Below are 12893 nucleotides of genomic sequence, written 5' to 3'. Positions count from 1 at the left end.
GCACTTATCTCAACGTTCAGAAAAGGAAATTATTGGTCATGAAAAACGTGGTATGTTGAAATAACTATAATTTTGCAAATATTCAGAGCTCTGCAAAAGGTTCAATAAAAATAACATTTACTTAGGAAGCCGTACATGTTCTTCCTATAAATAGCCTGAAAGTTATTTCTCCTAACAGTTAACTTCTCTACCGTGGCAACTACAAGTTTCTTTGCTATCTAGCTGACAGAGACTTCATGCACTGGTCTTTTCTGCTTAAAAAAAATATGTACCGTGGATTAAGCCAAAGTACAAAGCAGAACAGTCTGCTTCTTCTGCTGCTCTGATTTCAAATATGTTTTAAAACACATCGCCAAGTATTGAAAAAGTTAAGACAACCACTACGAAGGAAATCTAAGCCATTAGACAGCTCTGTCCTCCAGACACCTTGCAGATAAGGCTGCTTATCCAGCCCAAGATTTTCTAAGTTCACAATGTTCACAACTGCATACAGCCACTCAGAAAGGGAAATACTCGGCCACAAGCACTTCTTCCTCCACATCTGGAGCACAACATAGAAACTATTCTTTAAATGAATACCAAAATAACGTCTGTAAACTAAAACCTACTCAATGCAAGTAGGTACTACAGGAGGGTTTTGGTGAACCACCTCGGGATAACACACAGGTTAGCTGAGGAAGCTCTGAAAAGCCAGTAACACTGTGTCCTCTCCCTATATCCCAAGCACCTACAAAAGTACCATGGGAAGTATGCAACTTGTGCCTTAAAATAAAAGAGCCACTAGAACACCAAATACTTTGCCATCTGACCAAGTCAGAGTTGGCAGTGCTCGACTCCAAAGCTTCTTAGATGTAGCGTGCCTCTGCTTCAGCTTAAGACTGAACCATAATCCTCTGGATAAAGCGTGGAGGTTTCACTTGGAGATTCTTAGAACACCAGGAATAATCTGGAGAGCCCAAATTTAGCATTCTCAGTTTTATTTTATTTATACATAAATATTTTTTTTAAATATCCCAATTTATGGAAACCTTACAGGCTACCAATATTCCTCAAAAGGAGTTCAGACTTCAAAAAACCCATAATGGCAAGATATCCCATTTAAAATACCTCTGTTCTGTACAGCACCCAGTTGTCTATTTGTCCATTGCTACTTAGTAGCTCACCCAACCTATCTTCAGTTTTCTCTTTTTCACCATGGCCTTCACAGCAGCCTGTCTTTTATCAGAGATACACTGCACCACAGAAGCACAAAACTGAAGACTGCTTAAGCAAGGAACTGTTTGATTTGATCCAGAAACCTGCTGCTGTACTGTGACTTACTCCTCAAGGCATCTCAACTTGTTCTCTCGTCTCCAGTAGTCTCCCAGGTTCTTAAAGCTCTAATGTGTTAAAAAGAGCCCCTATGCCCAATAAAGAATTTTGGATTGCATATTTATGCCCTTGATTTGTGATTTAAAAAAAAAAATAATTAAAAATGTCAGTATATCATTGCTGTTGCTCATGAAATGTAGAGAAAGCTTCTGGGAATTTTTTTTTCCTCCTCTTACAGCCACATGGTGTTTATACTTTACAGTGACTAAACAGGTGCTTAAATAGCTTTCAGGAAAGGAGGTGTAAATTAGCTTGAGGCCTACCTTTGACTAACCACTGTCCTGTCTCTTTAGAAGCAATTAGATGCTTGATGTACTCTGAAGACTTGTAAGAATTTTTGAATATGATTTTCTGAATATTCATGCACATATGTACGGATGAAAAATCAGGCCACCCCCTGACTAAACTATGGAGAAATACTAGTATTAATATACATCATATTTTCAGATTTTCTTCCTACAAATAGTTTTAACAAAGAATAGATTATAGATCAAAATAACAGCTTAAAAAGATACTAAGCGTATCTTCAATCACTCATCCTAAAAAGTAAAAAGAATGGCACCCTGTGCTAGCTGTTCACTAGATTTCATCAAACTTGACTTACACAGGAGACAAGAATAGGGGTGTAAGCTAAGGGTAAACAAGTCCTTAATCACTGAAAACCACAACACACCCTTGTAAAGGTGCAAAGAGCTGCCTCTGAAACGGAGACAAAATGATCAGGGGCTGAGCCAATGTGAACGAGCTGATTAAAAACTGGGTATCTACCCTCCTTCCAACCTCATCCAACACTGCACTTGGCATCTGGCCTTAACCTCCCCCTAGGCAGCAGCAGAAAAAGATGAAAAGACAAGTGATTTTGCCCAGTTTTCCTATCCACAGCAAAAGGAAAAGGATGCTCTTTAAACAATCTCCTAAAACGCCGCATCTCCATCCTCTTAGCAATTGAGAACAAGAAAACGCATCTTCTTGTTGAAAGGTTGAAAGCTAACAGAATATATTTTAGTGACAAAGATATGAGAGCTTAAAAATAGCAACTAGATATATATTAATTATATGTGTATGTATAGGGTATACACACACTAGCCTCCTCCAGTTTCTTAGCAAGACAGACAGCACATGCTTCGTGATGTAACACAGCAAACTAAAGCAGAGCTACAAAATTACTGCAGAGACCAAAGAGCAGAGAGAATCACTTCTACAGGACACTTAAATTTTTCCTAAGAAAACCATCACCAGTCTCTGTGACTTATTCTGTCCAACAATGGGTGCAGACAATGTCATTCTGGTTTTAACTAACTTCAGAGCAGATGGTGCACAAGTTTACAGTATCTTTTTTCCCCCCCACATACAAAGTGGCAAATATGGCCAATTATGACATCTTAATAAAAAGTAATATTTAACAGAAGACATATGACACAAACAGCCAAACAAACAGAACTACTACCACCGAGCTCTCATCATTACTATAATCAATTACCCTGGGAGCCAGGTAGTGCAAGGGCAATGCTGTAATAAATTTGGCTTACCTATGCTCGGTGGACTGCCATAGTTTACAGGTGACTCTGGAGGCCTCCCACAGTGTAATGCAGCAAGAGCAGATCCCTTCCATACAACGTGCTTGCAACCTGTTTTAGAAGAATTACACAACAGATGTTTTTCCTTGCACAAAATCGCAGAAGAGGCATGAAATATACCAAATTCTCAGAACTCTCACACAGTTTTCATACTTTTGTTTGTACGAAGCAAAGACTGTCTGCCAGCTCCTAATAGCGTCTGCACTCCAGGGACACTTTGGGGAATTTCTTGCTCTAGAAGTGGTCCTAGTCGATGACATATTTGAAGCAAGTGATCAGGTGCCAAATGTCTGTAATATTTCACCTATTATATGAAAGAGTAAACAAAACATTTGATGAGAAAGAATCATATTTTGGACAAATTACCACCCTTTTTTTCCCCAGATCATTACACGAATCCTAAAGAAAATTATAGTATATGAAAGATAAAAACATAATGACCTTTAAGTACAATAACTCATTCCAGCTGGTCCCAATTAATTTCTTCTATTCAGAGCACGCTACTTGTACAGAGAACCGTTGCTATCTACTAAGAGTTTAAAGCACAGTTGGTCAAAGACTAATAAGCTGCTTTGTAACAGTGAAAAATGTAAAGAACATTCAATATTACATTTAATTATCTGTCTGGTCGATTTCAATTACTGTAACAGAAGAATGAGAGAAGGATTCTAAGGACAGCAATATTTACAGAGTTACTGGAAGATTCACATGCACTAAGCAAGTACCAGGGCTTTGTAAAGGACAGACACCTGACACAGAAGCACCCTGCCACAGCTTGCCTAAATTCACAAGACCTTGTTGAAGGACCACAACTGGATTTTTTTTTAAACCTCTTTCTGCCACTGCTCAGTTTCCAGCTGCAGGGTACCAAAGCTTGCTCCTATTACCCACAGCAGACCTTCTCACATGATTATAACAACGTCAAACCACTATTAACAGCAGCCCAGACAAAAACAGCCCATTCTCTTGAACTACCATAATTACAGATCAAAAGATCACCTTGTACAACATCATCTTATATGTCTTTACATAAAAGCTTTGAAACATATATGGCAACAGTAAAATCCCATTAACACAAAGCTTTCTGTTAAGAAAAAGTATTTTTTAAAACGCATAAGTTATTGCCAGCTTAAAACATAGCAAAGAATATTTAAAACAAGATGACTAAGAGGGAGAACAGAAACTCAATCTTCTTATGTCCTAGTACAACAGCGGCATGTAATAGCTTAAACCCTCACCCAGCCCAAAATGTTTTCACAGGTTTAGTTTTACTGTGCAGAAAACAAAAGCATTGCAGCAAAAGCTTGTGATGGGTTTGCTGACTGACATTTTAGGCAGACCGATGCTTCTGTACTACAGCCAATTAATAGGAATACACCTCATTCTTCATCAGACATGCTCCTCCCTTGCTGACACGCTGTGACCGCTTCTTGTATTCCAACAATCTGCTAACGTAAAGGCTGCTGGCGTCTGAAACGGGCTCTGGAAAAGCCCTGCTTACACTGGGAATTCCCACCACCCCAGCCTTCCAGTGAAGGAGGAAGAGTTCTCTTATGGTACTCTTCCATGAATCACATTTCATTTGCAGAAGGTCTTGCAAGCTGCTGAATTTGATTGACTACCCTAAAGTCAAATGACTTTGAAAATTCACATAAGTTTTAAAAAAATGAAGGCTTATTTTTTAAAAAAATAATAGAAATTATTTAAGTAACGCTGAAAAGCTGCAGTTGATTATACAGATTAGTTCATTCGGGTAAATTTAATGACATCAGAGAGGCACTCGTAAATGAGAGAAAAAAATAATCTCACTGAACTGAGAACTTGTGATTCTGATTCATTTTTCTTATCAGTAACATGCAAATGAAACTCGCTTCTCTTTGGAGAAGGAGGAATCACAGTCAAAACACACGCTTCAGTGCCCTAAAATATTAGAATAGCTGCAAGTAGTGACAAAGCTACATACGGTTCCCACCATCAACAGCCCAGATCTATTTCCTTGGCTTTTATTCTCCTTTGCTCCTATGAAAAGGAGCACAAAAACTTAACGAATACAGCCCTTTGTAGGGATCTATCTGCATCCAGACTTCACAACTCTGGAATCTGAACTTACCTCTCAAAGACTTGGTTTTGTTGCTGCTGTTCAAATAGCAGCACTGAGCTACCTATAACATGGTTGTCATTTTATCCTGCTCAACACATTTTTTTTTTTAAGCATCCTCACAAGTGCACAAAATCTAAAGCAAATGAAGCAAATCAGCTTTGACACATTCCCAAACTACAGCTAGCTCGCATCTTGAGTCATCCGTCTCATGATTTGTCAGAAGCCATGTGTTCATTTTTTTGTGGTGTAGCAGAAACAAGGTAGGCTCAATTCTTCCTGCAGTTTCTGAAGCAAATGATTTGGAAAAAGGGGAATCTATTTGTATTATTCTTAACATTTTTAGTAGGTACGAGCATCTTAAGGCATACCTTTTATCCACACCACAGTCTCTTTGTGAGAACACAGCCGTTCGTGCCACGTTACACAGCAGTACCGTGATACTTCTGAACAGCATTTTTCTGAGTAATCATTGTTTGCTACTAAGCCCAGCTCATTAACAAACTGATTCAACACTACCAAGCAAGCTGTATGCTAAACAAAAATAAAATCGAATGAGTGGCACAGGCCATTTAAATGCTTGGCAGTTCCAGGAAGTTTATAAAACAAATTCCAGGAACCATGTATAAGAAAGTACCATTGGTGATGTAAGACAAAAGTACAGAGGAAATCTTTAAAAAGTAAAATAAGGCTTATTTATCTGTATAATTCTGCTAAGGTAAAAGCCTCTTATTTCATTTTAAGTTTCATTTAGACCTGCTCCTTCCCTTTTTCTCCTATAGAAAAAAAAAAAAAGTAAATGAGGGAACTTAAAAAATTTGTTAAAAACACATTATAAAGTAAGTTTTCTCAGGGTACTTTCTTCTCCTTGATAAAAAAAATCTCAACACTATTCATTTGTGGATGTGACTACATGCATTACCGTAGAAGTCACAAATGAAAAAAGTATTTAAACAAATTTATCTTAGTTCTACAATTCCTCCCTTTTTGACAAACCATAAAAAAGCTAAAAACAGCATAAAATATACCTACTGCCCTCTTAAAAATTAAGTACTTCCAAGTCAGATTTAAGTGACAAAAAAAAAAAAAAGAAAGAAAATTACTCTTTAAAAGGATACTTTACAAGCTTTGTCAAAAATAGAAGAGCTTGTGACAAGCCAATAGAATGATGGAAATTTGTTTTGATCCCAAAAGGAGAAAGTGGAAGGAAAAAAAACACATGACAGATGTACAAGTATTTAAAATTCATGCAGCTCTAAATGAAAAGCAGACTGGACTCTACACACACGAATTTTAAAATTTTATGCCAAAATCGTGATGTCAAGCAGTAAATAAACACAGATTTTTTTTTCCTGCCAGCCCCACCTAGATGAAATTCTAGCTGGTTTCTGTCCTCCTCCCATTAGGCTGTCTGCACCATCTAACTGCCCTGCTCCTCCAGCAGGAACGCAGAAGACAGGCTTTTGTGAGGAAAAAGACGAGCTAACTCACTTCTAGTTCAAAACACACAGAAAACAAGTTAGCAATATTTCTTAAACCTTACTATAATAAGAATCAGAACCACTAGAAAGCACAACATTTTCAGACGTTCAGCATGAATAATATTTCCTAGACAATAAGAAGCTGCATTACCCTCAAGCTCACCCTTCATCTCCTACCCCCAGCTTTACTTATCCCAGATGAACTGCACGAGAATACACTAAACGCAGCTAGACAGCTATTTGGACTAACATTCAAAACATTATTACCTTGGAAATAGACATAAGTGCTTATATGTTCATTCTGCATGACTCTGCAGAATAATTCAGCGTCAGAATCACAATGAATGAATCAACAGAACCATAATTTAACCTAGACTCCTTAGTTAAATTTGCAATGCATAATTCAGTTACACACAGACTCTTTTAGACACCGAGTAAAATATAACCCTCTTCTGGAGCCTCCTCCAAGCACTACGCATACTGAAACGTTCTCCAAGGCGTTGCTGGTTTCCCCCCCATGCTACCAGTTTGCAGGCTTTGCTGCGAGTCAAACAGCACACACGGACATTTAACAGGACCTAAGTCAGTCAGCTACTTTTATTTCAAGAGATGGGAGCTCAACCTTACTAAAACCAGCAGCCAAGCCAGCTTTAACTACTGCGCTGTACAATTTATTACCCAAAACAAGCTCCAAATTGAGTTACAGTAATTGTTGTACTATATCAGGCCATCCATCAAATTGAGAACCCTGTACCGCTAGCTACTGCCTTAGTGCCTTAAAATTAGGGATTGCAATAACATGCAATTACTTTTCTCTGAATCATTTTGATGGGGGGGATGGAACAATAGAGGTGAGAGTTGGAGAATTAGCGATTTTCCCAGAAACATTTATTTCTGGTGTACCTTCAACAACGCATGATCTAAAAGCACAGGGATCGTTAGCCAGTGCTCCCTACAGAATGCCTTTTATTTTAACATGAAATAGACCCACACGAAAAAACAGCTGTCCTAAGAATACCTGATCTGTTTTTCAACTACTTAATACTTTTAGTAGGCAAGACCAGAGCAGATAAATTTCTCCAAAGCTCAGTATAAATGAGCTGCTGCAAGCTTGCTACTTACCACATGGTAAGTTATGAACAAGTGGAGTAGCACTTTCAGCCTCGTGGACTGAAATGTTCAACTCTACGTACTACTGTCAGCACAGCTGTACCTGTGTGTCTATACTAGACTCATTCCAAACCTTTGTGTTTTTTTTTTCTTCTTCTTTAAGAGAAGGTGCACCTTAGAAAATTAACAGTCCTCTTTAATCCATCTTTCACCAGCTTAGTCTCAGCCTGAAAGAACAAGTGTAAAGCAGCTCGCTGACACACACTGGTTTGCTCCTGAGGTAATCAAAGGGAACTGGTTCTTTGCACAATTCATCATTAAAATATAATGGTGTTAACAGAGAGGCTGCAACACCATCTCAACTACCAGCTGTGGGAGCAATCTGTAGGACAGAAATGCTGGTGTTGTAGAACTAAAAAGCAGTTACTTAAGTTTACATATGTCCAACAGCAACACTGATAATGAGAACAAAACCACTGCTCAGGATCCCAACCATTTCACGGGTTTTCATACCACCATATCTAAGACTTTCAGACCACCTTCCCGAATAGCACACAGACTTTCCTCAAAATACTGTAAATAAGAACTAGATGAGGTAGCTCTTTGATTTAAGTCTCATTTTTCTTCTCTATTCCATCCAATACCTTCTCAGCACAAGACTTCCTGAAGAAACCAGCCACTGACTATTTGGTTACTTATTAAGAAAGAGAATTATTAAACAGTAACCACAGCACTGCCTAGAAGCCCTTTCTGTGTTAGAAAGTATAAGAACAATGAAACACAGTGACAGCATGCGGTGTTGATGTCCCGGTCCCCTGACACTTGGTTACACAAAGGTGCACAAAGTTACAAAGAACAAAGGTTGGAATGGCCTAAATATACAGCCCTTCATTTTCACTCCAACCCACATTTAATAATTCAGGGCAGGGGAAGAGGAGGTGACAAATGTCAGCAAGATAGGAATAAACAATCTCGGAGAACAACAAAGCATGTTGCGCTGCCTGCTAAATCCGCTGCACTATCATCCTGTTCGATGGGGGATTCTCTGCCTTCTCCCTCCTCAGCCACCATGAACAGAAATAAAATCCAGCAGAGAAAATCACAGATACCTGAATATCTCAGATAAGTTAACACAATAGTTCTGAGTGTATACCCTGTGGTGCTTGTACCCTAGAAGACCTAAAACATCCCTGTGATAGCTTTGAATGGCTACAGTGAATCTGAAGTCACCTTCAGCCAGCCAAAGTCCAGCTTGCCCCGAAAAGCAACATCCCCAGCAGATCCCCCAGGCCCTCTGACCATCTCCCTCCTGACGGTGTAAGGCCCACGTGGTGCTGAGCGCGCGGAGCCAGCTGAATCATCTGAAAATCATCGTTGTGCTGCTCATTTCTCAGATGGTTCAGCTCCCTTATCTGACTGCCTGCACACTTGGATGAGCACACAAAGGATGCAGCGGGACTGGATGGCTTTCAGCAACAGCACACAATTAGATCAGCTACACCCACAGCGAAACTGCAACATGAAAAAACAATTACCCCGGAGTCAAATGATGCACCAGAGCTTGTTTGTGTGTCCGGGCCCTAATAAACATGTTTTAAAGCCTATCAGCAATTCAGAAGGCTCCCTCAACTCTGCTCAAGTGAGCTATTAACCCTCTCAAGAGCCCTCAATTTTCATCCCCCATCAGGGGGAATCCTCTGCCTCTCAAGAAGAAAAGAAAAATAGCAGTTCAGTAAGTTTTCACAGCTGATACATGAAAATAAAAACATCCTGAGACCTGAGGAGTCTGGGTGCCCTTGGTACTTAGGCTGTATGCTATGCACCAGGGATGCAACTGGCAGAAAGTCTTTGGCCCTGGCGCACAGGTGTAGGGCTGGCAAAAGAAACACTGACTTGGCACTCTGGAATAAGAGATCTCAACCTCAGAGCAAGAATCAAGTAGTTTATGCTCCAAATAGTGACTACAGAAAAAAAAATATATATATAAATATACATAGAAATACTAGAGTTCAAGACACTGAAGAAAACAAACCACAGAAGAGCATTTCTGAACTCATGCATTTCCCTGTGGCATTACAAGCCCGCACAGCGTGGTGTTAGCTTATAAGAAAATGAAATGTTTGTTTTCACTGGCCAAAAGAGAAAAATTTAAGTAATTGACGAGATGAAAACTGCATCCAATTTAAGATTATTTGCACAAGTTAAGCCACAGAAATAAAATATATTAAGACTACATGTTTTGGTTTAATATTTGAAAGTTAACTCTTATAATAAATAAATGTTTTCAAAAAGATGACAAAACCAGGAACAATATCTTGAAAAGATATGCTCCACTAGATCCACATAATTACATCCATAATAAATGGCATGGGTTTGCAAATAATAGAACAGAAGCTTGGGGTTAAATCCCATCAGCTGTTGCACAGAGCCTTTACTCCCTTCCAGAGTAAAAGTCGGGCTCCTAACGTTACACTGAGTCACACTGATCGGTACTTTTGATTCTTAGCTTTTCTCAGCCCTTTCTGTGAAGTTTAGTGCAAGTTCAAGGTATTCAAGTCAGAGGAACGGTGCCAGCACATGACAAAACATGCCCTCTGCAGAAAGAAAAGTCAGCATCTTAAAGGCAGAAAAAAAAGATATGGATACATTATTGCTATGTTATCATTAGAGGAATGAAAGAACATGGGGCTAAATCAACATCAACTTCTAGCTTCGCAGCGAAAGATTCCTGAGTTGGAGTTAAATGAGTTTTTGTTTAATGAGTACAAGACATTGTGAAAAACACTTCTTTTGTATGAAACAACCTTCACCTTGCAAATGCACTTCTGTGCCAGTTTTCACAAACCTAAAACGTCAAGTGATACTAAGTTCACACATCTTTGACAACCAAAGCCAGAGCAAACATTCAGGAAGAAGAGAAGTACCAAAGTAACCAACTGCTTTTTCTCTCCTCCCCCAGTTTCCAGGTAGGGGCAAAGTGGAGAAGGACACACAAATGTTTACCGCCAGTCTAAGAAAGCTTTGTTAAGAAAAGTAGGAAAAGAGAAGGGACCCAATTACCACCATATGGATCCAATTACCACGAGCACGTGGATTCAGAATCAAGTCCAAATTACGAGATGTACACCTCACGTCATTACACACCTATTCTAAGTTAGTATCCATCTGCATCCCAACAAAGAAGGGTCTGAATGAACTTGTCATTAGAGCTTCTTAGCTTAATCTTTAAGATTTCTTGCTTCTCACTTTGTCTTTACATCCTCTTTTATACTGGCTACGTAAAAGAACCCCAAACCCACCATACACTGAGACTGCACCTCCACCTCTTTAAATGATAAAACACAATAAGGGAGTGACTTGTGCCAAGTTTTACCACTCAGCTTGTGACTGGTGCTTGAAATGGAAAACACGGCCTTCGACAACCACATGCATTCACCTCTGGGTTCAGGAAAAAGAAATACAGTAAATAAATTGTTCCAACCGAAAGAAAAGTCCATAATTCACATTGTCGTGTTCACCTATGCATGTTCAAAACAACCTTCACATGACCCGGTGTTTACTGGCTGCATTATGGATGGGAGCTGTTCCCTCTCCTTTTTCATGAGCTCAAAAGTTCTCTACATGTCTAGATCTCAGTTGTGGAGGTCAGAACCACTACAAACATCCCAAAAGCTCAAAGGGAAACCTTGCTTTGATGAACACTACAAGCAGGGCTCACTCTTCCCCTGAAACGTTATTCAGAAATTCAGAGACTGAATTATACAACAGCGCACCTGTAACAAAAACAATAGGGGCAACAAGCTGCTAACAGGCACAACTCAGACATCTTAATTGCTGTCCTCTCAACTACTATAGTTCACAGGATAACAGAAAAAATGTGTATGTTGATGCTAGCAGAGACAGGCCTGAAGTTAGTATCCATCTGCATTACAACACAGAAGGGTCTGAATGAACTTGTCATTAGAGCTTCTTACCTTTAAGATTTCTTTCTTTTCACTTTCTGTCTTTACATCCTCTTTTATACTGGCTACGTAAAAGAACCCCAAACCCACCAGACACTGAGACTGCACCTCCACCTCTTTAAAGGATAAGACACAACAAGGGAGTGACTTGTGCCAAGTAAGGGGATTTAGTACCTTTTCTATAACAGATCTGTACCTGAGATGCAAAGCACACACTGGGAGATAAAAGATAAAAAGGAAAGGAAAAAAAAGGGGGAAAAAGAGGAAAACAAGGCAAGAAAGTGCAGCAAACCTGGGCTGTGCGCCTGGCCGCTCCGGCTCTCCTGGTGCACAAGCAGCAGCAAGCCCCGCGGGGCTCCTGGGGAGCGAGCCGGGGACGCCTCCAGCTGCAGCTCCCAAGCTGGGGGAGCGACGGCGAGGCCGAGGCCGTGCGTGTGCACAGCGGCGTGCAAAAAGCGCGCCCGGCTGCGTGTGCACGGGCGGGCAGCGGGCGCGCCCCCGCCTCCCGCCATCCCGCTGGCCCCGCCCACCCGCGGGGAGGCCCCGCCCCCCGGAGGCGCGAGGCCCCGCCCCCTCCCCCCGCGGCCCGGCCGTGACGTCCGCAGCGCCTCCGCGGCTCGCGCAGTGCGGGCGCGGCCCCGCGCCCCGCCGGGCTGGGGGGGGGCTGCGCGCCTCCGCCTGAGGGGAGGGGGGGGGGGGGGGACAACAAACAACGCGAAGGGAAGGGCCCGGCTGAAAACAAATAAATAAATAAAATAAATAATAATGATAAAGCCCTGAAGTTTGTGTGTGTGTGTTTTTTTTTTTTAAAGTCGTCTTTTTTTTTTTTTTTTTTTTTTTTTTTTTGCGGGAAATTCAATTTTTCGGGCTGCTGAAGGGAGAGAGGAGGGGAAGGGAAAAGGGAAAAGGGAGGAGCCGGAGCCGGGCCGGCGGCCGCCGCCTTACCAGGTTCTGGTAGCTGCGCGGGTGCTCCTTGCCCGTCCAGTCCGTGCGCTTGGGCAGCAGCTGCAGGAGGGGGGGACACAAACGGGGGGGGGCAGAGCCGTGAGCACCCCCCCGCCGCCCCCAAACAGCGGGCAGGGGGCGAGGGGAGGGGAAGGGTGGAGGGGAGGGAGGGAGGGAGGGGAAGGGAAGGGAGAGGGGGGTGAGGCCGCGGGCGGGGCGAGCGGCGCCGCTTACCTCTTTCTCTGCCACTTCTCGGATCAGGACCTGCGGCGACAACAAAAGGGGGACGGGGACAATAAAATCGATAAATTGGGGGAAGGAGGGAGGGGAAGGGAAGGGAAGGGAGGGC

General features: G+C 41.5%; 1 protein-coding gene across 1 annotated transcript in view; it reads right to left on the bottom strand.

Annotated features, from left to right (window-relative positions):
• Nucleotides 1-12893, bottom strand: part of PHIP (pleckstrin homology domain interacting protein) — a 111494-nt gene that overhangs the window by 97923 nt on the left and 678 nt on the right. Inside the window, exons 3-6 of the mRNA XM_038177519.2 lie at nt 12779-12808; nt 12545-12604; nt 3102-3252; nt 2901-2999 (exon numbers count right to left, since the gene is read on the bottom strand). Of these exons, the coding sequence (XP_038033447.2) occupies nt 2901-2999; nt 3102-3252; nt 12545-12604; nt 12779-12808 (340 nt within the window). The remainder of the gene's footprint in view (nt 1-2900; nt 3000-3101; nt 3253-12544; nt 12605-12778; nt 12809-12893) is intronic.

Source organism: Anas platyrhynchos, chromosome 3, assembly GCF_047663525.1.
Source record: "Anas platyrhynchos isolate ZD024472 breed Pekin duck chromosome 3, IASCAAS_PekinDuck_T2T, whole genome shotgun sequence".
NCBI lineage: Eukaryota > Metazoa > Chordata > Aves > Anseriformes > Anatidae > Anas > Anas platyrhynchos.
Note: the sequence above shows the minus strand (reverse complement) of the source record. Positions and strands in the feature narration are given on the sequence as shown.